Here is a 26,498-nt window from a genome sequence, read left to right as displayed (position 1 = left end):
GCCTCCGCTGCGCAGAGCGGCCGCAGGAAGCGGAAGGCGTTGGGAAGATGGCGGCGGCGGCCGGGAGAGCCTGGGGCAGCCCCGGGAGGGAGGCTGCGGAGGGGAGCTGCCGGCCCCAGCTCCTGCCTTGGTGGGGGCTGCTCCGCGGACTGTTTCTGGCTGTGCTGGCAGCGGGTGAGGCCCTTGGGAAGGGAAGGGATGGGGAGGGGAGGGGTGGGGCTGGCCTCGCCCGGTTTGGAATGGCTGAGGGGCAGGGAGGGCCTCGTGGGGTTCCCTTTGAGGTGGAGGCACCGGGGGTCCCCTCGCCTGTCCCCTCCTTGGGATGCAGGCACTGGGATCCCCTCGCCTGTCCCCTCTTTGGGATGCAGGCACTGGGATCCCCTCGCCTGTCCCCTCCTTGGGATGCAGGCACTGGGATCCCCTCACCTGTCCCTTGGGATGCAGGCACTGGGATCCCCTCACCTGTCCTTGGGATGCAGGCACCGGGATCCCCTCACCTGTCCCTTGGGATGCAGGCACTGGGATCCCCTCACCTGTCCTTGGGATGCAGGCACCGGGATCCCCTCACCTGTCCCTTGGGATGCAGGCACCTGGAGCCCCCTCGCCTGCCCCTCTCCAGGCTGGGAAGGATGCTGTCCTTCTCCCCTCTCCCTGAGCCGTGGGCAGCCCCTGCTTTGCCCCGCCCTGAGCTGGGGCTGTGCCCTCTCCTCCTCAGGCTGCAGCCAGGGGAACTCCGTGGAGAGGAAGATCTACATCCCCCTGAACAGGACAGCTCCCTGCGTTCGCCTGCTCAACGCCACGCACCAGGTCGGCTGCCAGTGTGAGTACAGCAGGGCTGGGGGGGGGGGGGTTGGGCCCTGAGCTGCTCTTGGGGGTGCTCTCCCCCTGGTGGGGGGTGAGGCTGCAGCGAAGTTCTGCCCCTGGCCTGGCCTGCAGGAGTGTTGCCTCTGTGCTCAGTGCTGTGTGCCCCCTCCCCCACGCTGCTGAGCTGATGTGGATCAAGCTGAGCCTGGTTCTGCCTGCTCTGAGGCAGGAGGTGGAGAGCACAAGGCCTGTGAGGAGCAGCTGAGGGGCCTGGGGGTGTGCAGCCTGGAAAAGAAGGAGGCTGAGGGTCCCCTCATTGCTCTCTGCAGCTCCCTGAGGAGAGGCTGGAGCCGGGGGGAGGTTGGGCTCTTCAGCCAAGGAACGAGGAACAGGATAAGAGGAAATGGCCTCGAGGTGCCTCAGGGGAGGTTGAGGTTGGCCTTGAGGAACAATTTCAGCCCCTTGAGGGTGCAGAAGGGAGGTGCAGGAGCCCCCACTGGAGGAGTGTCTTCCACTCAGGTTTCTCTGAGTCAACCTTTTGCTTCCTGCCTGAGCCACTGCCTGGAGCCAGGGCTGGCAGCTGCCACTGCAGGGCAGCACAGCAGCACCTGGGCTGCCAGATAAGGCAGGGAGCAAGGTTCCCTGACTGCTCTTCAGCCTTGCCTGGGGTGTTGGGGAGCAGGCAGCATCTGCAGGGCTGTCTGCCTGCTCAGGAGCAGCAGTGACTGCCTGTGGGCAGAGCGCTTGTGTTTAGCAGCAGCTTTTTCATCTCCTTCCCTGGAGGTGTTCAGGACCAGGCTGGATGAGGCCCTGAGCAAGCTGGGCTTGGGGGGAGGTGTCCCTGCCCATGGCAGGGGGTTGGAGCTGGCTGAGCTTCCAGGTCCCTTCCAACCCAACCCATTCCATGCATCCATGGCAGTGCCTTGGCTGTGGTTGGGTTGCTTTGGGCTGGGCTCCAGTGAGTCTCTTCCCACAGCCTCCATCAGTGGGGACACAGGAGTGATCCACGTGGTGGAGAAGGAGGAGGACCTCAGCTGGGTGCTTTCTGATGGCCCACACCCACCCTACATGGTGCTGCTAGATGGGAGCCTCTTCACCAGGTCAGTTCTTACCTTCCCAGGGTGGCTGGGGTCCAGAAGGTCACTGGGGGTCCCTAACTTGGTGCTGGCAAAGTCATTTTCATGTCAGAGCTGGAGAGGGGCTGGCACTCAGCACTGCAGGGGCAGGGAGGGGATTGTGCCCCTCTGCTGTGCCCTGCTGAGACCTCCCTGCAGGGCTGGGGCAGCTCTGGAGGCCTCAGCACAGACAGGGACCTGGGGGAGAGGGGCAGAGGAGGGCACAGCAGTGCTGGCAGGGCTGGAAGCTCTCTGCTGGGAGGCCAGGTGGGAAGAGTTGAGCCTGGAGAGGAGAAGGCTCCAGGGAGACCTTCTGGAGCCCTTCCAGGGCTGAGCAGAAAGCTGGGGACAGAGTTTGGAGCAGGACAAGGGGAGGGCTGGGTTGGAAGTGCAAGAGGGAGATGGAGAGTGGAGAGAAGGAGGAATTGGTGGTGCTGAGGGTGGGCAGAGCCTGGCCCAGGCTGCCCAGAGAGGTGGGAGATGCCCCCTGGCTGGCACCAGCCCAGCTCAGGCTGTTGGAGGCTCTGAGCTGCAGTTCTGAGAAGGAAAAGAGACATTTTGGTTCTTTTTATCTAAGGCATCCTCAGAGCTCAGCCTCCCCTGCCTTGGGCTGTGCCTCTTCAGCCCCCAGGCTCCATCCCTGCCCCATTTTCTCTCTCCAGGAGGGTGATGCAGCAGCTGAAGGGAACCTCACGAGTCTCAGGCCTGGCTGTGGCTGCTGCCAGGCCCAGCCCTGCCCAGGGCTTCTCTCCTGGCCTGCAGTGCCCCAATGATGGCTTTGGTAAGGAGGTGTGGGGGCTGGGGAGGAGTTGAGGCCTCTGCCTTGTGTGCTCAGAGCCCCTGGGGACAGCTGAAGCTGCAGCCAGCAAAGTGCAGGCTCCCAGGCTGCACCAGGCTGGAAGGGACCCTCAGAGGTCCTCTTGGCCAAAGTGCTGTTGGAGAGAGGCTCAAAGAGTCCTTCTGAAGCAGCTCCTCTGAGCTGGGATCTCAGCAAGGCCTGGGCCAGGGCTTGAGGGGAAGAGGGCAGCTGGGGGGTTAAAGGGGTCCCCAGCAGCACCTGGGGGTTAAAGGGGTCCCCAATAGCAGCTGGGGGTTAAAGGGGTCCCCAATAGCAGCTGGGGGGTTAAAGGGGTCCCCAATAGCAGCTGGGGGTTAAAGGGGTCCCCAACAGCAGCTGGGGGTTAAAGGGGTCCCCAATAGCAGCTGGGGGTTAAAGGGGTCCCCAATAGCAGCTGGGGGGTTAAAGGGGTCCCCAACAGCAGCTGGGGGTTAAAGGGGTCCCCAATAGCAGCTGGGGGTTAAAGGGGTCCCCAATAGCAGCTGGGGGGTTAAAGGGGTCCCCAATAGCAGCTGGGGGTTAAAGGGGTCCCCAATAGCAGCTGGGGGTTAAAGGGGTCCCCAGCAGCATCTGGGGGTTAAAGGGGTCCCCAATAGCACCTGGGGGTTAAAGGGGTCCCCAATAGCAGCTGGGGGTTAAAGGGGTCCCCAATAGCACCTGGGGGTTAAAGGGGTCCCCAATAGCAGCTGGGGGGTTAAAGGGGTCCCCAACAGCACCTGGGGTTTAAAGGGGTCCCCAATAGCACCTGGGGATTAAAGGGGTCCCCAACAGCAGCTGGGGGTTAAAGGGGTCCCCAATAGCACCTGGGGCTTAAAGGGGTCCCCAACAGCACCTGGGGCTTAAAGGGGTCCCCAACAGCACCTGGGGGTTAAAGGGGTCCCCAATAGCACCTGGGGGGTTAAAGGGGTCCCCAATAGCAGCTGGGGGTTAAAGGGGTCCCCAATAGCACCTGGGGGGTTAAAGGGGTCCCCAGCAGCACCTGGGGGTTAAAGGGGTCCCCAATAGCAGCTGGGGGTTAAAGGGGTCCCCAGCAGCAGCTGGGGGGTTAAAGGGGTCCCCAATAGCAGCTGGGGGTTAAAGGGGTCCCCAGCAGCAGCTGGGGGTTAAAGGGGTCCCCAATAGCAGCTGGGGGTTAAAGGGGTCCCCAACAGCAGCTGGGGGGTTAAAGGGGTCCCCAGCAGCAGCTGGGGGGTTAAAGGGGTCCCCAATAGCAGCTGGGGGTTAAAGGGGTCCCCAGCAGCAGCTGGGGGTTAAAGGGGTCCCCAGACAGCCTCTGAAGTGTCAAAGGTGTCCCCAGCAGCCTCTGAAGTGCTGGCCAGGCCCTGGTGCAGCAGCTGCTGGCACTTGGAGCTGCCCTGGGGCTGTGCTCAGCACAGGAGGGGCTGTGGGGGTTTCCTCCTCCCTCTCCCAGCCTGTGCTCAGCACTGCCTGAGAGCTCTCAGCAGCCTCCCACCACCTGATGGCTTCCAGCAGCAACGTTCCTCCTCCTCCTCCTCCTCCTCCTCCTCCTCTCTGCATGGCACCAGCTCTGCTCTGTGCCACACACAGTGCCCAGCTCCAGCTCTCCAAGCCCTGCTGGCAGCTGGCTCCTCAGCCCACAACGTCCTCCTCAGCCATAGCAGCAGCAGCAGCAAGGTTGAGGCTCCCTCAGCAGCTGCTGCACCAGGAGGCTGCTGGAGCACTGCAGCAGGTTGCTTGGGGAGGTGGTTGAGGTCCCATCCCTGGAGAGCCTCCAGGGGAGGCTGCACAGGGCTCTGAGCAACCTGATCCAGTGGAGGCTGTCCCTGGACTGCAGGGGGCTGGGCTGGATGCCCTCTGGAGGTCCCTTCCCAGCCAAACCATTCCATGGCTCCACAGTGGAGCTGCTGCTGTGCTCCCAGCAGTGCTCCCAGCTGTGCTCCCAGCTGTGCTCCCAGCAGTGCTCCCAGCAGTGCTCCCAGCTGTGCTCCCAGCAGTGCTCCCAGCTGTGCTCCCAGCAGTGCTCCCAGCTGTTCTCCCAGCAGTGCTCCCAGCAGTGCTCCCAGCTGTGCTCCCAGCAGTGCTCCCAGCTGTTCTCCCAGCTGTTCTCCCAGCAGTGCTCCCAGCAGTGCTCCCAGCTGTGCTCCCAGCAGTGCTCCCAGCAGTGCTCCCAGCTGTTCTCCCAGCAGTGCTCCCAGCTGTGCTCCCAGCAGTGCTCCCAGCTGTTCTCCCAGCAGTGCTCCCAGCTGTGCTCCCAGCAGTGCTCCCAGCTGTTCTCCCAGCAGTGCTCCCAGCTGTGCTCCCAGCAGTGCTCCCAGCTGTTCTCCCAGCAGTGCTCCCAGCTGTTCTCCCAGCAGTGCTCCCAGCTGTGCTCCCAGCTGTGCTCCCAGCTGTTCTCCCAGCAGTGCTCCCAGCTGTTCTCCCAGCAGTGCTCCCAGCAGTGCTCCCAGCTGTGCTCCCAGCAGTGCTCCCAGCAGTGCTCCCAGCTGTTCTCCCAGCAGTGCTCCCAGCTGTTCTCCCAGCAGTGCTCCCAGCTGTGCTCCCAGCTGTGCTCCCAGCAGTGCTCCCAGCTGTGCTCCCAGCAGGCTTCATCCTCTCCTGCTGCTGCTCTTCTCCTGCAGGCTCCCCATTTGCCTCCTCCCTTTCTCTCCCCAGGGGTCTACTCCAAGGATTATGGCCCCCAGTTTGCACACTGCAACAGGACTGTGTGGAACCCCCTGGGCACTGGGCTGTCCTATGAGGATTTTGACTTCCCTATTTTCCTCCTGGAGGATGCCAATGAGACTCAAGTCATCAAGCAGGTGACAAGTGGGGCTCAGGGCTGTGGCCTCCAGTGGCTTTCTCCACCCTCCTTGAGCCATGGAGGGAGGCTGCAGGTGGCAGCAAGCTGGGAGGGAGAGTTGGGCAGCTTGGAGGGTCAGGAGGCAGCTGCAGGAGGGGTCTGGGCACCAGGGTGGGTGGCACAAAGCCAAGGGGCTGAGGGTCAGCCAGGCCAGGGGCTGCCTCCTGCCCTGGGGTCACAGCAGCTCCATGGAGGCTCCAGGCTGGGGGCAGTGGGAAAGGACCAGGGGGAGGTTGGTGCCAGCAGCTGGAGAGGAGCCCAGGGGGTGCCCAGGTGGCCAAGAAGGGCAGCAGCAGCCTGGCATGGAGCAGCTCCAGGGTGGGCAGCAGGAGCAGGGCAGGGATTGTGCCCCTGGGCTGGGCACTGGGCAGGGCACAGCTGGGAGCCTGGGGGCAGGGTTGGGCTCCTGAGTGCCAGAAGGACATTGAGGGGGTGGGGAGGGGGCAGGGAAGGGCAAGGAAGGTGGGGAAGGGTCTGGAGAACAAGAGAAGGAGCTGAGGGAGCTGGGGGTGGTGAGGCTGGAGAAGAGGAGGCTGAGGAAGACCTCCTGGGTCTGTGCAGCTCCCTGAGAGGAGGCTGGAGCCAGGGGGGGGTTGGGCTCTGCTGCCAGGGAACAGCAGAAGAGGAATTGGCCTCAGGTTGGCCCAGGGGAGGTTCAGGATGGACATGAGAAGAAATTTCTCCCCTGGGAAGGTTCTCCAAGCCTGGCCCAGGCTGGGGGCTGAGTCCCCATCCCTGGAGGGCTTCCAGAGAGGCAGAGCTGTGGTGCTGAGGGCCATGGCTTAGGACCAGGTTTGGGGGAGTCAGAGGATGCTTGGACTTGGAGGATCTTGGAGGATCTTGAAGGATCTTGGAGGATCTTGAAGGATCTTGGAGGATCTTGAAGGATCTTGGAGGATATTGGAGGATATTGGAGGATATTGGAGGACCTTGAAGGATTTTGGAGGATCTTGGAGGATCTGGAAGGGTCTTGGAGGATCTTGAAGGATCTGGGAGGATCTTGAAGGATCTTGAAGGATCTTGGAGGATCTTGGAGGATATTGGAGGACCTTGAAGGATTTTGGAGGATCTTGGAGGATCTGGAAGGGTCTTGGAGGATCTTGAAGGATCTGGGAGGATCTTGAAGGATCTTGAAGGATCTTGGAGGATCTTGGGGGATATTGGAGGATCTTGGGGGATATTGGAGGATCTTGGGGGATATTGGAGGATCTTGAAAGATCTTGAAGGATCTTGAAGGATATTGGAGGATCTGGAAGGATCTTGGAGGATCTTGAAGGATTTTGGAGGATCTTGAAGGATCTGGAGGATTGAGGATCTGGGGGATCTGGAGGGATCTGGAAGGATCTTAGAGGATCTGGAAGGATCTTGGAGGATCTGGAAGGATCTTGGAGGATCTTGAAGGATCTGGGAGGATCTTGGAGGATCTTGCAGGATATTGGAGGATCTTGAAGGATTTTGGAGGATCTTGGAGGATCTTGGAGGATCTTGGAGGATATTGGAGGATATTGGAGGATCTGGAAGGATCTTGGAGGATACTGGAGGATACTGGAGGATCTTGAAGGATCTGGAAGGATCTTGGAGGATCTTGAAGGATCTGGGAGGATCTTGGAGGATCTTGAAGGATCTGGAAGGATCTTGCAGGATCTGGAAGGATCTGGGAGGATCTTGAAGGATCTGGGAAGATCTTGGAGGATCTTGCAGGATCTTGGAGGATATTGGAGGATCTTGAGGGATCTGGAAGGATCTGGAAGGATCTTGGAGGATATTGGAGGATCTGGAGGGATCTGGAGGGATCTGGAGGATCTTGAGGATCTGGAGGATCTGGAAGGGATCTGGAAGGGATCTGGAGGGATCTGGAGGGATCTGGAGGGATCTGGAGGGATCTGGAGGGGATCTGAGGGATCTGGAGGATCTGGAGGATCTGGAGGGATCTGGAGGGATCTGGAGGGATCTGGAGGGATCTGGAGGGATCTGGAGGGATCTGAGGGGATCTGGAGGGATCTGGAGGGGATCTGGAGGGATCTGGAGGGGATCTGAGGGGATCTGGAGGGATCTGGAGGATCTGGAGGGATCTGGAGGGATCTGGAGGATCTTGAAGGATCTGGGAGGATCTGGAGGATCTGAGGGATCTGGAGGGATCTGGGAGGATCTGAGGGATCTGGAGGGATCTGGAGGATCTGAGGATCTGGAGGATCTTGGAGGATCTGAGGGATCTGGAGGGATCTGGAGGGATCTTGGAGGATATTGGAGGATCTGGAGGATTGGAGGATCTGGAAGGATCTGGAGGGATCTGAGGGATCTGGAGGATCTGGAGGATCTGGAGGATCTGGAGGATCTGGAGGGATCTTGGAGGATCTGGAGGGATCTGGAGGATCTGGAGGGATCTGGAGGGATCTGGAGGGATCTGGAGGATCTGAGGGATCTGGAGGGATCTGGAGGGATCTGGAGGGATCTGGGAGGATCTTGAAGGATCTGGGAGGATCTTGGAGGGATCTTGAGGATCTGGAGGATCTGGAGGATCTGGAGGGATCTGGAAGGATCTGGGAGGATCTGGAGGATCTGGAGGATCTTGAGGATCTGGAGGGATCTGGAGGATCTGGAGGATCTTGCAGGATCTTGGAGGATCTTGAAGGATTTGGAAGGATCTTGGAGGATATTGAAGGATCTGGAAGGATCTTGGAGGATCTTGGAGGATCTTGGAGGATCTTGAAGGATCTGGGAGGATCTTGGAGGATCTTGAAGGATCTTGGAGGATCTTGGAGGATCTTGGAGGATCTTGAAGGATTTGGAAGGATCTTGGAGGATCTTGGAGGATCTTGAAGGATCTTGGAGGATCTTGGAGGATCTTGGAGGATCTTGAAGGATCTTGGAGGATCTTGAAGGATATTGGAGGATCTTGGAGGATCTTGAAGGATATTGGAGGATCTTGGAGGATCTTGGAGGATCTTGAAGGATCTTGGAGGATCTTGGAGGATCTTGGAGGATCTTGGAGGATCTTGAAGGATCTTGGAAGGATCTTGGAGGATCTTGGAGGATCTTGAAGGATCTTGGAGGATCTGGGAGGATCTTGAAGGATCTTGGAGGATCTTGGAGGATCTTGGAGGATCTTGGAGGATCTTGAAGGATCTTGGAGGATCTTGAAGGATCTTGGAGGATCTTGGAGGATCTTGGAGGATCTTGAAGGCCTTCTCCAGCCCAACCCAAGCAGCAGAAGGGAGGTGGGGAGGGCAGGAGGCAGGGGATTGCAGGCAGCTGAAGCTTTGTGCTGCTTTCTGTTTCCCTGCAGTGTTACCAGGAGCACAACCTGCCCCAGGGGGGCTCTGGCCCCCAGTACCCCCTGTGTGCCATGCAGCTCTTCTCCCACATGCATGCAGTCAGCAGCACTGTCACCTGCATGCGCCGCAGCTCCCTGCAGAGCACCTTCAGCATCAACCCAGGTCAGCAGCTCCCAGCCCCCACAGCAGAGCCCACCCTGCAGGGCTGGGAAGGGACCCTCTGGAGGGCATCTCCTGCACCCCCCTGCCCCAGCAGGGCACCCCCAGCAGCTTGCCCAGGGGCACAGTGCCCAGGGGGGGTTGGGAGCTCTCCACACCAGGAGACTCCACAACCTCTCTGGGCAGCTCCAGCAGCCTCACCCCAAACAACTTTCTCCTCCTGGCCTCCACTTTGTGCCCCTTGGCCTGGCCCTGGGCACCACTCAGCAGATGCCAGCCCCAGCCTCTTGCCCCCCCCCAGCCTTTAGCTCTTGCTGAGCATTGCTCAGATCCCCTCTGGGGCTGCTCTGCTCCAGGCTCTCAGCCCCCCCAGGGAGCTCTCAGCCTTTGCTCCTCACAGAGCTGCTCAGCCCCTCAGCACCTTCCCAAACTCTCCCCAGCAGCTCCCAGTCCCTGACCCTGGGCACCACTGGGCAGATGCCAGCCCCAGCCTCTTGCCTCCCAGCCTTTAGCTCTTGCTGGGTTGGGAGCTCTCCAGAGGAGACTCCACAACCTCTCTGGGCAGCCTCCTCCAGGCCTCACCCCAAACAACTTTCACCTCCTGGGCTCCACTTTGTGCCCCTTGGCCTGGCCCTGGGCACCACTCAGCAGATGCCAGCCCCAGCCTCTTGCCCCCCCCCAGCCTTTAGCTCCTGCTGAGCATTGCTCAGATCCCCAGCTGGAACCTCCTGGGCTCCACTTTGTGCCCTTTGGCCTCTCCCTGGGCACCAGGGAGCAGAGTCTGGCCCCAGGCTCTTGCCCCTTGGCCTGGCCCTGGGCAGGGATCAATCCTCAACCCCAGTGATGTTGTTTCTGCTTCCCAGAGGTTGTCTGTGACCCTCTCCTGGATTACAATGTCTGGAGCACCCTGCAGCCCATCAACTCCTCTGGCAAGGTTGATCCTGACAAGGAGGTCATCATGGTGGCCACAAGAGTAGGTCCCTCCTGGGGCTTCCTGACAGAGCATGGGGGAGGAGGGGCTCTGGGCAGGTGTGGGCTGAGAGCCTCCTCTTAGCTGCTTTCATTCCTTCCAAACACTTGGAGCTGGCTGGCTCCTGGCTTTCAGAGATCCGTGGAATGCTTTGGGTTGGAAGGAGCCTTCAGGATGATAGAAGGGCTCCAGTGGGAAGGGATCTCAGAGCTCATCTCCAACCTCCCCACCATGGGCAGGAACACCTCTGCTCTAGGCTCAGCTGCTCAAGGCCTCCTCCAGCCTGGCCTTGAACCCTTCTGGGGAGGAGGCAGCCACAGCCTGTGCCAGAGTCTCACCACTGCAGAACCTCTCCCTCAGCTCCACTCTGACCCTGCCCTACCTCAGCTCCAAACCCTTCCCCCTTGGCCTGTCCCAGACCTCCTCATGCCAAGTCCCTCTGCAGCCTTCCTGGAGGCTCCCTGCAGGCACTGGGAGCAGCTCTGAGGTCTCCTGAGTGCTGCAGGGATGCTGAGGGGGGTGGGGAGGAGCTGGCAGCTTTGCTTTGCCAGCAGGGAGCTGCTGGCTCAGCTCTGCTGCTCCTGGTTGCAGATTGACAGCCACTCCTTCTTCTGGAACATTGCCCCCGGGGCAGAGGCTGCTGTGGCCTCCTTTGTCACCCACCTGGCTGCTGCTGAAGCCCTTCACAAAGCCTCAGATGTTCAGCTGCTGCCCAGGAATGTGATGTTCACCTTCTTCCAAGGGGTAAGAGCAGTGCCCAGCACCCCTAAGACCACAGCCCAGCCCTTGGCTGCCTGCTGCTGAGCTTCCTCCCTGCTCTGTGTGTGGAGCCTTTCCCTCAGGGCTGGTTAACCTCCTGGGCAGTGGCACTGAGGCAGCCTCAGGAGGTTTGGGGGTGCCACCAAGCTGGGTGCTGCCTCTCAGCTCATCCTGGCTGAAGGGCTCAGGCCTTGCTCCCCCTCCTCCTGGGTGTCTGTTCTCTGTGTCGCCCCTGGGGGGGGATCATCAGCTGTGCCCAGGCTTTAAATCCTGAACTGAAGCCCAGGAAAGACAAAATTAAACCACTCCTAGTGTGGAGAGCAGCAGAATGGGGCTGGGCTCTGGAGCTGGCAGCTGTGGAGGAGCAGAGCAGGGCCTGTGGAGGAGGAACTGCTGCCCAACAGCTGCTGCTCCCCTCCAGGCATCTCAGCTGCTGGCTCCTTTTGTGCAGCTCTCTGGAGCTGCCTCCCACAGCCCCATGCTGTGTCCATGTGATTCCATTCAGTCACCCTCCTGAGATCCCTCAGGATTCCTCCCAGGAGCTGGGGAGGCAGAGTTGGATCCTTCTCTGTCCTGCTCCCAGGGTGGAGCAGGGCTGAGGAGCTTTGCCTGTAAGTCAGTGGAGGGGAGGGCTGGGGCCTGGCTGAGCCTTGCTGTGGCTCCTCTTAGGAGCACCTCAGCTCCCCAGGCTCTGCCCAGCTCCCCCAGGCTCTGCCCAGCTCCCCCAGGCTCTGTCCAGCACCCCCTGGCTCTGCCCAGCTCCCCCAGGCTCTGCTCAGCTCCCCAGGCTCTGCCCAGCTCCCCAGGCTCTGCCCAGCTCCCCAGGCTCTGCCCAGCTCCCCCAGGCTCTGCCAGCTCCCAGGCTCTGCCCAGCCCTCCGGCTCTGCCCAGCACCCCCAGGCTCTGCCAGCTCCCCAGGCTCTGCCCAGCTCCCCCTGGCTCTGTCCAGCACCCCCAGGCTCTGCCCAGCTCCCCCAGGCTCTGCCCAGCTCCCCCTGGCTCTGCCCAGCACCCCCAGGCTCTGCCCAGCTCCCCCAGGCTCTGCCCAGCTCCCCCAGGCTCTGCCCAGCACCCCCAGGCTCTGCCCAGCTCCCCAGGCTCTGCTCAGCTCCCCCAGGCTCTGCTCAGCTCCCCCAGGCTCTGCCCAGCACCCCCAGGCTCTGCCCAGCTCCCCCAGGCTCTGCCCAGCACCCCCAGGCTCTGCCCAGCACCCCCAGGCTCTGCCCAGCTCCCCGGCTCTGCCAGCTCCCCAGGCTCTGCTCAGCCCCCAGGCTCTGCCCAGCTCCCCCAGGCTCTGCCAGCCCCCAGGCTCTGCTCAGCTCCCCAGGCTCTGCTCAGCTCCCCGGCTCTGCCCAGCACCCCCAGGCTCTGCCCAGCTCCCCCAGGCTCTGCTCAGCTCCCCAGGCTCTGCCAGCACCCCCAGGCTCTGCCCAGCACCCCCAGGCTCAGCCCAGCACCCCAGGCTCTGCCCAGCACCCCAGGCTCTGCCCAGCTCCCCCAGGCTCTGCTCAGCTCCCCCTGGCTCTGTCCAGCACCCCCAGGCTCTGCCCAGCACCCCCAGGCTCTGCCCAGCACCCCCAGGCTCTGCTCAGCTCCCCAGGCTCTGCCCAGCTCCCCCAGGCTCTGCCCAGCTCCCCCAGGCTCTGCCCAGCTCCCCCAGGCTCTGCCCAGCACCTCCAGGCTCTGCCCAGCTCCCCCAGGCTCTGCTCAGCTCCCCAGGCTCTGCCCAGCACCTCCAGGCTCTGCCCAGCACCCCCAGGCTCTGCTCAGCTCCCCCAGGCTCTGCCCAGCACCCCCAGGCTCTGCTCAGCTCCCCAGGCTCTACCCAGCTCCCCCAGGCTCTGCCCAGCTCCCCCTGGCTCTGCCCAGCACCCCCAGGCTCTGCCCAGCACCCCCAGGCTCTGCCCAGCACCCCCAGGCTCTGCTCAGCTCCCCAGGCTCTGCCCAGCTCCCCCAGGCTCTGCCCAGCACCCCCTGGCAAACTCATTTCTCTCTTTTTATTCTCAGAACTGCAGCTCAGATCCTCAAACAAGCTGAGCTGGGCTGGTGCCAGCCAGGGGGCATCTCCCACCCCTCTGGGCAGCCTGGGCCAGGCTCTGCCCACCCTCAGCACCACCAATTCCTCCTTCTCTCCACTCTCCATCTCCCTCTTGCACTTCCAACCCATCCCTCCCCTTGTCCTGCTCCAAACTCTGTCCCCAGCTTTCTGCTCAGCCCTGGAAGGGCTCCAGAAGGTCTCCCTGGAGCCTTCTCCTCTCCAGGCTGCACTCTCCCAGCCTGGCCTCCCAGCAGAGGGCTTCCAGCCCTGCCAGCATTGCTGTGGCCTCCTCTGGCCCTGCTCCCTCAGGTCCCTGTCTGTGCTGAGGCCTCCAGAGCTGCCCTCCCAAATCTCCTGGCACCAGACCCCTCCTGCCTTACCTGCTGCTGACTCTTGGGGCCCAGCTCAGCCTCTCAGCATTGCTGGCCCCCAGCAGCTCTCCCCCTGGGCCTCCTTTGCTGACTGTTGCCTCCTCTCCTGCAGGAAACCTTTGACTACATTGGCAGCTCCAGGATGGTTTATGACATGGAGAAGGAGAAGTTCCCTCTGCGCCTGGACAACCTCCACAGCTTCCTGGAGCTCAACCAGGTGCAGCCCAGCTTGGGCAACCTCCTCCCTTCCACCTCCCACTCTGCCAACTGCCCCTGGGCCCTGCCCAGCCAGCCTTGCCCTGCTCCTCCAGGGTCTGGGCTGGCCTGAGGGGGAGGTTTGTGCCCTGCTGAGGGAGGTTTGTGCCCTCTGCTGAGGGAGGTTTGTGCCCTCTGCTGAGGGAGGTTTGTGCCCTCTGCTGAGGGAGGTTTGTGCCCTCTGTTGAGGGAGGTTTGTGCCCTCTGCTGAGGGAGGTTTGTGCCCTCTGCTGAGGGAGGTTTGTGCCCTCTGCTGAGGGAGGTTTGTGCCCTCTGTTGAGGGAGGTTTGTGCCCTCTGCTGAGGGAGGTTTGTGCCCTCTGTTGAGGGAGGTTTGTGCCCCTGCTGAGGGAGGTTTGTGCCCTCTGTGAGGGAGGTTTGTGCCCTCTGCTGAGGGAGGTTTGTGCCCTCTGCTGAGGGAGGTTTGTGCCCTCTGTTGAGGGAGGTTTGTGCCTTCTGCTGAGGGAGGTTTGTGCCCTCTGTTGAGGGAGGTTTGTGCCCTGTTGAGGGAGGTTTGTGCCCTCTGCTGAGGGAGGTTTGTGCCCTCTGCTGAGGGAGGTTTGTGCCCTGCTGAGGGAGGTTTGTGCCCTCTGTTGAGGGAGGTTTGTGCCCTCTGCTGAGGGAGGTTTGTGCCCTCTGCTGAGGGAGGTTTGTGCCCTCTGCTGAGGGAGGTTTGTGCCCTCTGCTGAGGGAGGTTTGTGCCCTCTGCTGAGGGAGGTTTGTGCCCCTGCTGAGGGAGGTTTGTGCCCTCTGCTGAGGGAGGTTTGTGCCCTCTGCTGAGGGAGGTTTGTGCCCTGCTGAGGGAGGTTTGTGCCCTCTGCTGAGGGAGGTTTGTGCCCTCTGCTGAGGGAGGTTTGTGCCCTGCTGAGGGAGGTTTGTGCCCTGCTGAGGGAGGTTTGTGCCCCTGCTGAGGGAGGTTTGTGCCCCCTGCTGAGGGAGGTTTGTGCCCTGCTGAGGGAGGTTTGTGCCCTCTGCTGAGGGAGGTTTGTGCCCTGCTGAGGGAGGTTTGTGCCCTGCTGAGGGAGGTTTGTGCCCTCTGTTGAGGGAGGTTTGTGCCCTGCTGAGGGAGGTTTGTGCCCTGCTGAGGGAGGTTTGTGCCCTCTGCTGAGGGAGGTTTGTGCCCTGCTGAGGGAGGTTTGTGCCCTCTGCTGAGGGAGGTTTGTGCCCTCTGCTGAGGGAGGTTTGTGCCCTGCTGAGAGGAGGTTTGTGCCCCCTGCTGAGGGAGGTTTGTGCCCCCTGCTGAGGGAGGTTTGTGCCCTCTGTTGAGGGAGGTTTGTGCCCCCTGCTGAGGGAGGTTTGTGCCCTGCTGAGAGGAGGTTTGTGCCCTGCTGAGAGGAGGTTTGTGCCCTCTGTTGAGGGAGGTTTGTGCCCTCTGTTGAGGGAGGTTTGTGCCCTCTGTGAGGGAGGTTTGTGCCCTGCTGAGAGGAGGTTTGTGCCCTGCTGAGGGAGGTTTGTGCCCTCTGCTGAGGGAGGTTTGTGCCCCCTGCTGAGGGGAGCTTTGTGCCCTCTGCTGCAGGTGGCACTGAGGAATGGCTCCACACTCTGGCTGCACACAGATCCTGTCTCCAGGATGAATCACTCTGTTGAGGTGCAGGTGAGAGGAGGCAGCCTGCAGGCTTTCATTCATCCAAGCCCAGCCATGGAACCTCTGGGGCTGGGGAAAGGCTTTGGGGGATCCTTGTGGTGCTTCAGGGTAGGGTTGTTGGGTTGGAGTTTGGGTTGTTGGGTTAGGTTTGGGGTTGTTGGGTTGGGGTTGTTGGGTTGGGGTTGTTGGGTTGGGGTTGGGGTTGTTGGGTTAGGGTTATGGTTGTTGGGTTGGGGTGGTTGGGTTAGGATTGGGGTTGTTGGGTTAGGGTTGGGGTTGTTGGGTTGGGGTTGTTGGGTTGGGGTTGGGGTTGTTGGGTTGGGGTTGGGGTTGTTGGGTTGGGGTCGTTGAGTTGGGGTTGGGGTGTGGGTGGGGGTGGGGTGGGGGGGTGGGGGTGGGGGTGGGGGGGGGGGGGGGGGGGGGGGGTTGGGGGGGTGGGGGGGGGGGTGGGGGGTGGGGGTGGGGGTGGGGGGGTTGGGGGTGGGGGGTGGGGTGGGGGGGGTGGGGGTGTGGGGGGGGGTGGGGGGGGGGGGGGTGGGGGGGGGTGGGGGGGGTGGGGTGGGGGGGTGGGGGGGGGTGGGGGGGTTGGGGTGGGGGGGGGGTGGGGGGGTGGGGGTGGGGGGGGGGGGGGGGGGTGGGGGGTTGGGGGGGGTGGGGTGGGGGGGGGGTGGGTGGGGGGGGGTGGGGGGGTGGGGGGGGGGGGGGTGGGGGTGGGGGGTGGGGGGGGGGTGGGTGGGGGTGGGGGGGGGGGTGGGGGGGGGGGGGGGGGGGTGGGGGGGGGGGGTGGGGGGGGGGGGGGGGGTGGGGTTGGGGTTGGGGTTGGGGTTGGGTTGGGGTTGGGGGGGTTGGGTTGGGGTTGGGGTTCTTGGGTTGGGGTTGGAGTTGTTGGGTTGGGGGGGTTGGGTTGGGGTCGTTGGGTTGGGGTGGTTGGGTTGGGGTGGTTGGGTTGGGGTTGGGGTGGTTGGAATTTGGGTTGTTGGGGTTGGGGGTTGTTGGGTTGGGGTCGTTGGGTTGGGGTTGGGGTGGTTGGAATTTGGGTTGTTGGGTTGGGGTTGGAGTTGTTGGGTTGGGGTTGGGCTTGATCCCAAAGGGCTTCCTCAAGCCTCCTATGGCTGAGTCCAAGCATTGCTGGGAGGGATGGGAGGAGAGGGATGGAGTTAAGCTGCAGGAGGGGAGATCGAGACTGGAGATGAGGAAGAAACTCTTCAGAGTGGGGGGGAGGAGACCCTGGCACAGGCTGCCCAGGGAGGTGGTGGAGTGCCCATGCCTGGAGCTGCTCAGAGCCCTGTGGCCATGGCCCTTGGGGCCAGGGTTCGGTGCCCATGGTGGTGCTGGGATGGTGCTGGGATGGCGCTGGCCTGGATGGCCCTGGAAGGCTTTTCCAGCCCGAGCAGTTCTGTGCTGCCCTGAGCTGCACCCCGGGGGGATGGCACAGAAGTGTCTCTGCCTCCTCTTGCAGGTCAGGCACCTGCTGGATGTCCTCAGGAACAGCAGCCTGGGGCTCAACGTCAGCCTGCAGGAGGTTGGAGCCTCGCAGCCTCTTCCTCCCTCTTCCTTCCAGCGCTTCCTGCGTGCTCAGCACATCCCTGGCGTGGTCCTGACTGACCACAGGACCTCCTTCCACAACAAGTATGGGGCAGGGTGTGGGGCAGAGCTCACTGCAGCCTGCCAGTACCTGAAGGGGGCTCCAGGAGAGCTGGGGAGGGACTTTGGACAAGGGCTGGGAGTGCCAGGAGGAGGGACGGTGGCTGTGAGCTGGGAGAGAGGGGAGAGGAGGAAGAAACTCTTGAGAGTGAGGCTGGGGAGAGCCTGGAACAGGCTGTGGCTGCCCTCTGCCTGGAGGTGCTCAGGACCAGGCTGGATGAGGCCTTCAGCAGCCTGGGCTGGGGGGGAGGTGTCCCTGCCCATGGCAGGAGGTTGGAGCTGGATGAGCTTCCAGCTCCCTTCCAACCCAACCCATTCCCTAAACCTCTCCCCCGTTGGCAAGGGCCAGCAGAGGGCCTGGCAGCTGCTGGGCTGCCCTCTGGCAGGGCTCTGCTTGCTCCCATCAGTGGCAGCAGCCCCTGGGGGGGAGCAGAGGAGCAGGCATGAGCTGTGTGGGCTGCAGAAGCACAACAGAATTATTGTGACAAGGCAGAGAGCTGCAGTTTTGCACTCAAAATGTTGCCCACAGCTGGCTGGGAGCCAGAGGTGAGCAAATGGCAACTGAGCCTCAGCTGTGCTGCCAGGAGCTGGCTGCCTACTTGGCTTTTTTGGGTTGGTTTTGCCTCCTTTTTGTTTAGGTTGTTTGTTTTTTTTTTTCCCCCCTCTGTGTTTTCCAATCCAGTTCTCATCTCTGATCTGAAAGCTTCCCCCCAGGCCACTTTGGGTTCACCCCACATGACCCCACTGCAGTCTGCTCCTTAGGGATTCCCTGCTCCTCCTCAGTGGTAGGGGGGGGGAGAGGAGGAGGAGGAGTGTGGGGTACAGGATGGAGAGGAAGAGGAGGAGTGTGAGGCACAGGATGGAGAGGAGGAGGAGGAGTGTGGGGTGCAGGATGGAGAGGAGGAGGAGGAGTGTGGTGCACAGGATGGAGAGGAGGAGGAGGAGGAGTGTGGGGCACAGGATGGAGAGGAGGAGGAGGAGTGTGGGGTACAGGATGGAGAGGAGGAGGAGGATTGTGGGGCACAGGATGGAAAGGAGGAGGAGGAGGAGTGTGGGGCACAGGATGGAGAGGAGGAGGAGGAGTGTGGGGCACAGGATGGAGAGGAGGAGGAGGAGTGTGGGGTACAGGATGGAGAGGAAGAGGATTGTGGGGCACAGGATGGAGAGGAAGAGGAGGAGTGTGGGGCACAGGATGGAGAGGAGGAAGAAGGTGGGATACAGGATGAAGAGGAGGAGGAGGAGGAGGACAATTAGGAGGAAGAGGACAGAGAGGAGGAGGAACATGGGGAAGAGGGTAGGAGGATTATGGGGCAGAGGATAGAGAGGAGGAGGAGGAGGAGGAGGTCCAGGTTGGCCATGAGGAACAATTTCTGCCCTGCAAGAGTGGTCAGGGCCTGGCCCAGGCTGCCCAGGGGGTGGTGGAGCCTTCATCCCTGGAGCTGTTTCTGGGGCCAGGGTGGGTGGGCAGGGGGGGGCTGGGCTGCTGCTTGGCCTGGCTGCTCTGAAGGGGTGAGGAGGAGCTGACTGCTGTGAGCCAGCCTGCAGGGATCAGTGCCAGGGCTGTGGGGTGCAGAGGTCACATCTGGGCCTCCCCCGTGCCCAGGGGCTGCAGACCCCTTGCTGTGAGTCTCTTGGAGCAGTCATTTGGAATTCCTGGCAAATCCCTCAAGGGATTCCTCACAGCCCTCATTGAGGTCCTCACAACCCCCCCTTGCCTTGCTCACCTCCAAAACCCTCCTCCCAGCAGACCTTTTCCCCTCTGCCTTGTCCCCTGCCTCAGCCTCTCCTCCAGTAGCTGGGGGAGGTCACCCCTCAGTAGTTGGGGGAGGTCACCCCTCAGTAGTTGGGGGAGGTCACCCCTCAGTAGTTGGAGGAGGTCACCCCTCAGTAGCTGGGGGAGGTCACCCCTCAGTAGTTGGGGGAGGTCACCCCTCAGTAGCTGGAGGAGGTCACCCCTCAGTAGTTGGGGGAGGTCACCCCTCAGTAGTTGGAGGAGGTCACCCCTCAGTAGCTGGAGGAGGTCACCCCTCAGTAGTTGGAGGAGGTCACCCCTCAGTAGTTGGAGGAGGTCACCCCTCAGTAGCTGGGGGAGGTCACCCCTCAGTAGTTGGAGGAGGTCACCCCTCAGTAGTTGGGGGAGGTCACCCCTCAGTAGTTGGAGGAGGTCACCCCTCAGTAGCTGGGGGAGGTCACCCCTCAGTAGTTGGAGGAGGTCACCCCTCAGTAGTTGGGGGAGGTCACCCCTCAGTAGCTGGGGGAGGTCACCCCTCAGTAGCTGGGGGAGGTCACCCCTCAGTAGTTGGGGGAGGTCACCCCTCAGTAGCTGGAGGAGGTCACCCCTCAGTAGCTGGGGGAGGTCACCCCTCAGTAGCTGGGGGAGGTCACCCCTCAGTAGCTGGAGGAGGTCACCCCTCAGTAGCTGGGGGAGGTCACCCCTCAGTAGTTGGAGGAGGTCACCCCTCAGTAGCTGGGGGAGGTCACCCCTCAGTAGCTGGGGGAGGTCACCCCTCAGTAGTTGGAGGAGGTCACCCCTCAGTAGCTGGAGGAGGTCACCCCTCAGTAGCTGGGGGAGGTCACCCCTCAGTAGTTGGGGGAGGTCACCCCTCAGTAGTTGGGGGAGGTCACCCCTCAGTAGCTGGGGGAGGTCACCCCTCAGTAGCTGGGGGAGGTCACCCCTCAGTAGCTGGAGGAGGTCACCCCTCAGTAGCTGGGGGAGGTCACCCCTCAGTAGTTGGAGGAGGTCACCCCTCAGTAGTTGGGGGAGGTCACCCCTCAGTAGCTGGGGAGGTCACCCCTCAGTAGTTGGAGGAGGTCACCCCTCAGTAGTTGGAGGAGGTCACCCCTCAGTAGCTGGGGGAGGTCACCCCTCAGTAGTTGGAGGAGGTCACCCCTCAGTAGCTGGGGGAGGTCACCCCTCAGTAGTTGGAGGAGGTCACCCCTCAGTAGTTGGGGGAGGTCACCCCTCAGTAGCTGGGGGAGGTCACCCCTCAGTAGTTGGAGGAGGTCACCCCTCAGTAGCTGGGGGAGGTCACCCCTCAGTAGTTGGGGGAGGTCACCCCTCAGTAGCTGGGGGAGGTCACCCCTCAGTAGTTGGAGGAGGTCACCCCTCAGTAGTTGGAGGAGGTCACCCCTCAGTAGTTGGGGGAGGTCACCCCTCAGTAGTTGGAGGAGGTCACCCCTCAGTAGTTGGGGGAGGTCACCCCTCAGTAGTTGGGGGAGGTCACCCCTCAGTAGTTGGAGAAGGTCACCCCTCAGTAGCTGGGGGAGGTCACCCCTCAGTAGCTGGGGGAGGTCACCCCCCAGTAGTTGGGGGAGGTCACCCCTCAGTAGTTGGAGGAGGTCACCCCTCAGTAGTTGGAGAAGGTCACCCCCCAGTAGTTGGAGGAGGTCACCCCTCAGTAGCTGGGGGCTGTCCCCCCCCAGCCTGAGAGCTTCCTCCCAGCTTGGGAGTGGTGTGGAGAGAGCTCCTCAGCTGGGAGAAGCTGTGGAGGGGCCAAGTTAATTAGGGAGCCTCATTAAGTGGCTTAAGTGTGGCAGGGCAGTGCCTTGGCAGAGCTGGAGCCCTGCTCCCAGGAGCCTGCTCCCACTCTGTGCTCTGGACACACTCAGAGCTGAATCCCACAGCCCCCTGCTTGCCTTCTGCCCCTCCCCAGCCTCTCTTTGCCTCCTCCTTCCTCTCCTCAGGTACTACCAGAGCAGGTTTGACACCCCAGAGAACATCCAGGTGCAGTACCCCGAGGGGCTGAGTCCTGAGGAGGCCTTGGAGTACGTCACAGACACTGCCAAGGTTCCTGCTTCACATCTTCTGGGGGTGGGGGTGGAGCTGAATGGGGCAAAGGGCAGCAAGGGGTGGGGGGAAGGGGGCAGAGCTGCCCCAGGAAGAAGGTTGGGGCTGTGGTGGGCAGTGCCAAAGGCGCTCAGCAGCAGCAGCAGCAGCCCCACAAGAAGGGGGTGGTGGCTCCTGGCTGGTTGCAGCTGGGGCTGTGCCCACCTTGATGCCCACCGTGATGCCCACCCAGCTCCTCTTCCTTTGCAGGCCCTGGCAGAGGTGGCCACAGTGGTGGCTCGAGCTCTCTACCAGCTGGCAGGAGGAGCCAGCAGCACCTCTGCCATCCAGGCAGACCCCAGGACGGTGAGAGCAAAGGAGCTGAGGCCCTGGCAGCCCTGCTGAGCCCTCAGCCTCCCTCCCTCCTGGCTCTGCTCCTGGCTGTTGGCACAGCAGGGCTGCCCTGGCTGCCTGCAGCAGGGCTCTGCCTCCCTCCCTGCTGCCCTGGCCCCACCACAAACCCTTCCACCCTTCCCTGCTTCCTTGCCCCTTCAGCTCAGGGCAGGCTCTGCAGCCTCACAAGCCCCCTGCAGAACCAAGCTCCTGATCCTGCAGGAAGGGAGAGGGAGCTGGGGGGCCCCAGGCAGCAGCTAAGGGTTGGTGGAGCTGGAGTCAGAGGATGGCAGGGGGTGGGAAGGGACCTCTGGGAGGTGGGAAGGGATCTCTGGGAGGTGGGAAGGGATCTCTGGGGAGTGGGAAGGGACCTCTGGGGAGTGGGAAGGGACCTTTGGGGGGTGGGAAAGGACCTCTGGGGAGTGGGAAGGGACCTCTGGGGAGTGGGAAGGGACCTCTGGGGGGTGGGAAAGGACCTCTGGGGAGTGGGAAAGGACCTCTGGGGGGTGGAAAGGGACCTCTGGGGGGTGGGAAGGGATCTCTGGGGAGTGGGAAGGGACCTCTGGGGAGTGGGAAGGGACCTCTGGGAGGTGGGAAGGGACCTCTGGGGAGTGGGAAGGGACCTCTGGGGGGTGGGAAGGGACCTCTGGGGGGCACACAGGAAGGCATCAACCCAGGTGGGCTTTGAAAGCTTGCAGAGAAGGAGGCTCCACAACCTCTCTGGGCAGCCTGCTCCAGGGTCTGTATCTCTGGAGGCTGGGAAAGAGATGTTAGAGATGGAATCATGGAATAGAATCATGGAATGGGTTGGGTTGGAAGAGATCTTTGAGACCATGGAGGTCCCAAACCTTCACCCAGCACTGCCCCAGGGTACCCCCAAGCCATGGCCCTCAGCACCACAGCTCCAGGGCTCTGAAACCCCTCCAGGGATGGAGACTCCACCACTGCCCTGGGCAGCCTGGGCCAGGCCTGGAACAAGCCTGAAGGGGCAGAAATTGTTCCTCATGGCCAAGCTGAACCTCCCCTGGGGCACCTTGAGGCCATTTCCTCTTTCTGCCTTCCTCTTCTTCCTTCTTTTTCTCCCCTCCCCAACTGCAGGACATCCCTGGAGGGAATTTCCTTCTCAGCTCTGCCACTCAGAGCTCAGCTCTGACTTTTATCCTCCTGTGACATAAAATCTCTGCTGGGCCCTGGGGTGGGAAGCATCTGATGCCAGCCCAGTGGCTGAGGAGGTGCAGCTGCTGCAGGTGCTGGGCTCTGCTCCCTGGGAGGCTCAGTTCCCCTCTCTCCCCCAGGTCACTCGGATGCTCTATGGCTTCCTGATCAAAATGAACAACTCCTGGTTCCAGTCCATCATCAAAGCAGACCTGAAAGGGATCCTGGGTAAGGGCAGCACAGGGATCATGGAATGGCTCAGGCTGGCTTGGGTAGGACCTCAGGGATCAGCTGCTCCACCCCAGCCGTGCCCAGGGACACCTCTCAGCTGGACTCAGCTGCTCAAGGCCTCGTCCAGCCTGGCCTGGGACACCCCCAGGGAGGAGGCAGCCACAGCCTCTCTCTCCAGGGTCTTCCCACCCTGGCACTGCAGAGCTTCTTCCTCAGCTCCACTCCGACCCTGCTCTGCCTCAGCTCCAAACCCTTCCCCCTTGGCCTGTCTCAGACCCCCTCATGCAGAGTCATAGAATCAGAGAATCAGGCAGGGCTGGAAGGGACCTCAAGGCTCAGCCAGTTCCAACCCCCTGCCATGGGCAGGGACACCTCACAGGCTGGCCAGAGCCTCATCCAGCCTGGCTGCAAACACCTCCAGGGATGGGACCTCAACCACCTCCCTGGACAACCCATTCCAGGCTCTCACCACTCCCATGGGGAAGAACTTCCTCACCTCCAGCCTGAAGTCCCTCTGCAGCCTTCCTGGAGGATCCCTTCAAGTGCTGGGGGGCAGCTCTGAGGTGCCCCTGGAGCCTTCTCTCCAGGCTGCAGGAGCCCAGGGAGTGGCTTTGCCCTTGTGTGCTCCCTGGCAGCTCTCTGCAGTGCCCCCCTGCCCCCCAGCCTCATTTCTCTGCCTGTTCCAGGGGATGTCCCCCAGCACTATGTGGCTGTTTCCAGCCCTGTCAACACCACCTACCTGGTGCAGTATGTCCTGGCCAACCTCACAGGCACTGTGGTCAACCTCACCAAGGAGGAATGTCTGAGCCCTGAGAAGAGTCCCAGCACTGAGAGAGAGGTGAGTGAGGGCTGGGGGCAGGGCAGCTCTGCTGCTGAGGGCAGCTGCTGCCAGTCCCAGCGTGGAGGGGCTGGAAGGGACCCCTGCAGATCCTCTTCTCCCACCCCCCCTGCTCCAGCAGGGCTCCCACCTTGCTCAGATCCCCTCTGGGGCTGCTCTGCTCCAGGCTCTCAGCCCCCTCCCCAGGGAGCTCTCAGCCTTTGCTCCTCACAGAGCTGCTCAGCACCTTCCCAGCCTCCCCTGGACTCTCCCCAGTAGCTCCCAGTCCCTCTGCAACTGGGGAGGGAGCCCAGCCCTGGCCCCAGCACTCCAGAGGTGACCTCAGCAGGGCAGAGCAGAGGGGCAGCAGAACCTCCCTTGCCCTGCTGCCCACACTGAGTGCCCCCAGCAGCCCCTTGGGGGGCACCTTGCCCCCGGGGGGCACCTTGCTGGCTGCTGGGCACCTTGTCCAGCAGGGTCCATGGCTTCATGGAATGGGTTGAGTTGGAAAGGACCTTTAAAGCTCATCCAGCTCCAACCTCCTGCCATGGGCAGGGACACCTCCACCAGCCCAGGCTTGCTCAAGGCCTCATCCTGCCTGGCCTTGAGCACCTCCAGCCAGGCAGCAGCCGCAGCCTTGTGAAGATTTTTCTCCCCTGGTCCAGCTTCACCTCATTCCCTCTCCTATCAGGCCCAGCCCTTGGTGGCTGTTTGCTGTCCCTCACTGTCCTCTTTTCCCCCCCCCTCCTCCCCATCCCCTGCAGCTCTTTGACTACAGCTGGGTGCAAGGTTCCTTGGAGCCCAACTCCAGCTCCAGGCTTCCCTTCTGCGTCCGCTCCACCGTGCACCTCAGCAAGGCTCTGTCCCCTGCCTTTGAGCTCAGGCAGTGGGGATCCACTGAATATTCCACCTGGACAGAGAGCAGGTGGAAGGATATCCGAGCCAGGATCTTCTTGGTGGCCAGCAAGGAGCTGGAGGTGAGTTTGGGAAAGGTTTCCAAGAGAGGAAAGTGTTCGGAGGGAAACCTTGAGACCTTCTTGGCCAGGAGGGCACTTTTGGTGGCTCCTGGGCAGCAAGGATTCAGGGATTGGGTTGGCTTGGAAGGGACCTTTGAAGATCATCCAGTTCCCAGTTGAAGATCCTCCAGTTCCAAGCCCCCTGCCATGGGCTTTGCCCATGGCAGGGGGCTTGGAACTGGAGGATCTTCAACCTTCCCCTAGCTCCAGGCCTCATCCAGCCTGGCCTTGAACACCTCCAGGGGTGAGGTGTCCACAGCCTCTCTGGACAACCTCTTCCATTGTCACCTTCCCTGATGTCCACTCTGAATCTGCCCTGCTCCACTTCCCAACCCTTGCTCTTCATCCTCTCACTCCCACCCCTTGCCCAAAATTCCCTCCCCAGCTCTCCCGGAGCCTCTTTGGGTCCTGGGAGGTTGCTCCAAGGTTTCCCTGAAGCCTTCTCTTCTCCAGGTCTCTTTGTAGCAACCCTGCTGAGTGTTGTTTTTTTTTTTTTTTTCTTTTTTTTTTTTTTTTCTGCTCCCTCCTTCCCTCTCCAGATCCTCACCTTGGTTGTGGGTGTTGCCATCCTGCTCTTCTCCCTCCTGGCCACCTACTTCATCAATGCCAAAGCTGAGATCCTCTTCAGCATCCCACGGGACCCAGGGACTGTGTCCTACTGAAGATCCTCTTGTGGGGGGGAGGCTTGGAGAGAGACCTCTTGGATTCCAAGCTGTCAAAAAGAGCAAAACCACCCTGGGAAGCTGCTCTCCCTGCCCAGGGCTGCAGGTGGTTGTCTGCAGAGCTTCCCTGCTGCAGGTCTTGGGCCCTGAGCCCTCCTCAGCCACCACTAAAGACTCTTCCCAGACAAACCTTTGCTGACCAAGCCCTGAAGATTCCTCCCCCAAAGCCTTTTGGGTTGCACTTCTCCTTCCTTCCCAGCAGCCTGGACCTGGAATTGCCACTGAGACAGGGCTGGGATGGGCCTCAAGCAAGAGGCCAGGGTGGGAAGGTTGAAGGAGTTGCCTTTGGGATCAAGGTGGCCCAGCAGGATTCCATGGTGGCCATCCCCACAGGTTGCCTCTTGTCCAAGGATCTGTGGGCAGCAGAGCAGAGGGAGGGCAGAAGTGTCCTGCTGAGGCTGGGAGGTGTCCCTTCCTGCTCCCTGCTGGTGCAATATTTTCTGGGCTCTGTACATATATAAATAGTTGGAGGGCATTAAAAACTCTTCCAAACGAGCTCCTTCCCTCCCCTCTCACTGCTGGAGGGCATCTGAGCAATGCTCAGCAAGAGCTAAAGGCTGGGGGGCAGGAGGCTGGGGCTGGCATCTGCTGAGTGGTGCCCAGGGCCAGGCCAAGGGGCACAAAGTGGAGCCCAGGAGGTTCCCTCAGGAGAAACTTCTTGCCTTGGAGGGTTCAGAGCCCCTGGAGCAGGCTGCCCAGAGAGGTTGTGGAGAGCTCCCAACCCCCCCTGGGCACTGTGCCCCTGGGCAAGCTGCTGGGGGTGCCCTGCTGGAGCAGGAGGGGGCAGGAGATGCCCTCCAGAGGTCCCTTCCCACCTCTCCAGGCTGGGATTTGGTTGGGATTCTGACTTTTCCCCACACAAATCCTCCTTTGACCACTCCCAGCCCCATTTTCCACTCCCAGCTTTTTGTTCCCAGCCTCTCTCTGGCAAGGGGAGCCAGCAGCTGCTGCCTCCCTCCTCCTGTGCCCAAGGCCTCTCCTCAGGTGGCCAAGAGGTCTCCCCTGTGGCCCATGCCATGAGCAAGCCTCCTATCAGGGCCTGACAAAAGGAGGGAGATGCAGAGGGGGCCAGGCTGGCAGGAGCTGTGCCAGAGCAGTGCCAGAGCTGTGCCAGCCTCTGCCAAGGCTGCAGAGTGCCAGGAGCCTTCTCTTGACTCCCAGCCCAAACCCCACCCCGGGCTGGGGGTTTCTGTGCCCCTCCAACCTTCTCCCTGCCAGCCTGGGAGGGGTGAAAGGCAGAAGCTGTGGGTGGCTGCAGCCCTCCTCCTCCTCGGGGCCCTTTTGCCCTGGTCACTGAATTTGGTTTTGCTCAGCTGGCTTCTGGTGATGAGGTTCCTGCTGCTTCCCTCCTTGGGGAGCTGGCTCTGAGTGATGGCTGGAAGGGGGTGGGGAGGAGATGGGATTGTGGGATTCAGCTGGGAAGTAAATGAGCTCTGAGACTCCAGGTCCCCTGCTTTCTCCTGCCTGTCCTTCCCCTGCTTTCTCCTCCTTGTCCCCTCTCCTGCTTTCTCCTCCTTGTCCCCTCTCCTGCTTTCCCCTCCCTGCCTTTCCCCTCTCCTGCTTTCTCCTCCTTGTCCCCTCTCCTGCTTTCTCCTCCTTGTCCCCTCTCCTGCTTTCTCCTCCCTGCCTTTCCCCTCTCCTGCTTTCTCCTCCTTGTCCCCTCTCCTGCTTTCTCCTCCTTGTCCCCTCTCCTGCTTTCTCCTCCCTGCCTTTCCCCTCTCCTGCTTTCCCCTCCCTGCCTTTCCCCTCTCCTGCTTTCCCCTCCCTGCCTTTCCCCTCTCCTGCT

At 61.8% G+C, this 26,498-nt stretch overlaps 1 protein-coding gene across 1 annotated transcript; it reads left to right on the top strand.

Moving 5' to 3' along the window:
* The first annotated feature begins 47 nt into the window (after positions 1 to 47).
* Positions 48 to 24,663, top strand: NCSTN (nicastrin). Its single transcript, XM_054398540.1, has 17 exons — positions 48 to 174; positions 716 to 820; positions 1,781 to 1,904; positions 2,582 to 2,700; positions 5,371 to 5,516; positions 8,844 to 8,994; positions 9,855 to 9,964; positions 10,553 to 10,705; positions 13,242 to 13,346; positions 14,900 to 14,977; positions 16,428 to 16,597; positions 20,297 to 20,399; positions 20,649 to 20,744; positions 22,067 to 22,154; positions 22,844 to 22,995; positions 23,739 to 23,951; positions 24,530 to 24,663. The coding sequence occupies exons 1-17, from the start codon at positions 48 to 50 to the stop codon at positions 24,650 to 24,652; spliced, it is 2,163 nt and encodes a 720-aa protein (XP_054254515.1). The 3' UTR covers positions 24,653 to 24,663.
* The last annotated feature ends 1,835 nt before the right edge of the window (positions 24,664 to 26,498 follow it).

The sequence above is a fragment of the Indicator indicator genome, unplaced genomic scaffold (assembly GCF_027791375.1).
Source record: "Indicator indicator isolate 239-I01 unplaced genomic scaffold, UM_Iind_1.1 iindUn_scaffold_64, whole genome shotgun sequence".
NCBI classification, from domain to species: domain Eukaryota; kingdom Metazoa; phylum Chordata; class Aves; order Piciformes; family Indicatoridae; genus Indicator; species Indicator indicator.
The sequence above is the reverse complement of the archived record's forward strand: the minus strand, read 5'-3'. Positions and strand labels throughout refer to the sequence as shown.

Excerpts from the sequence above, each read along its gene's own strand:
- NCSTN (XM_054398540.1), top strand. The coding sequence starts at position 48 with ATGGCGGCGGCGGCCGGGAGAGCCTGGGGCAGCCCCGGGAGGGAGGCT. Across the intron at positions 9,965-10,552 it reads TCATCATGGTGGCCACAAGA|ATTGACAGCCACTCCTTCTT; the intron begins GTAGGTCCCTCC and ends TCCTGGTTGCAG. Across the intron at positions 23,952-24,529 it reads TGGCCAGCAAGGAGCTGGAG|ATCCTCACCTTGGTTGTGGG; the intron begins GTGAGTTTGGGA and ends TTCCCTCTCCAG.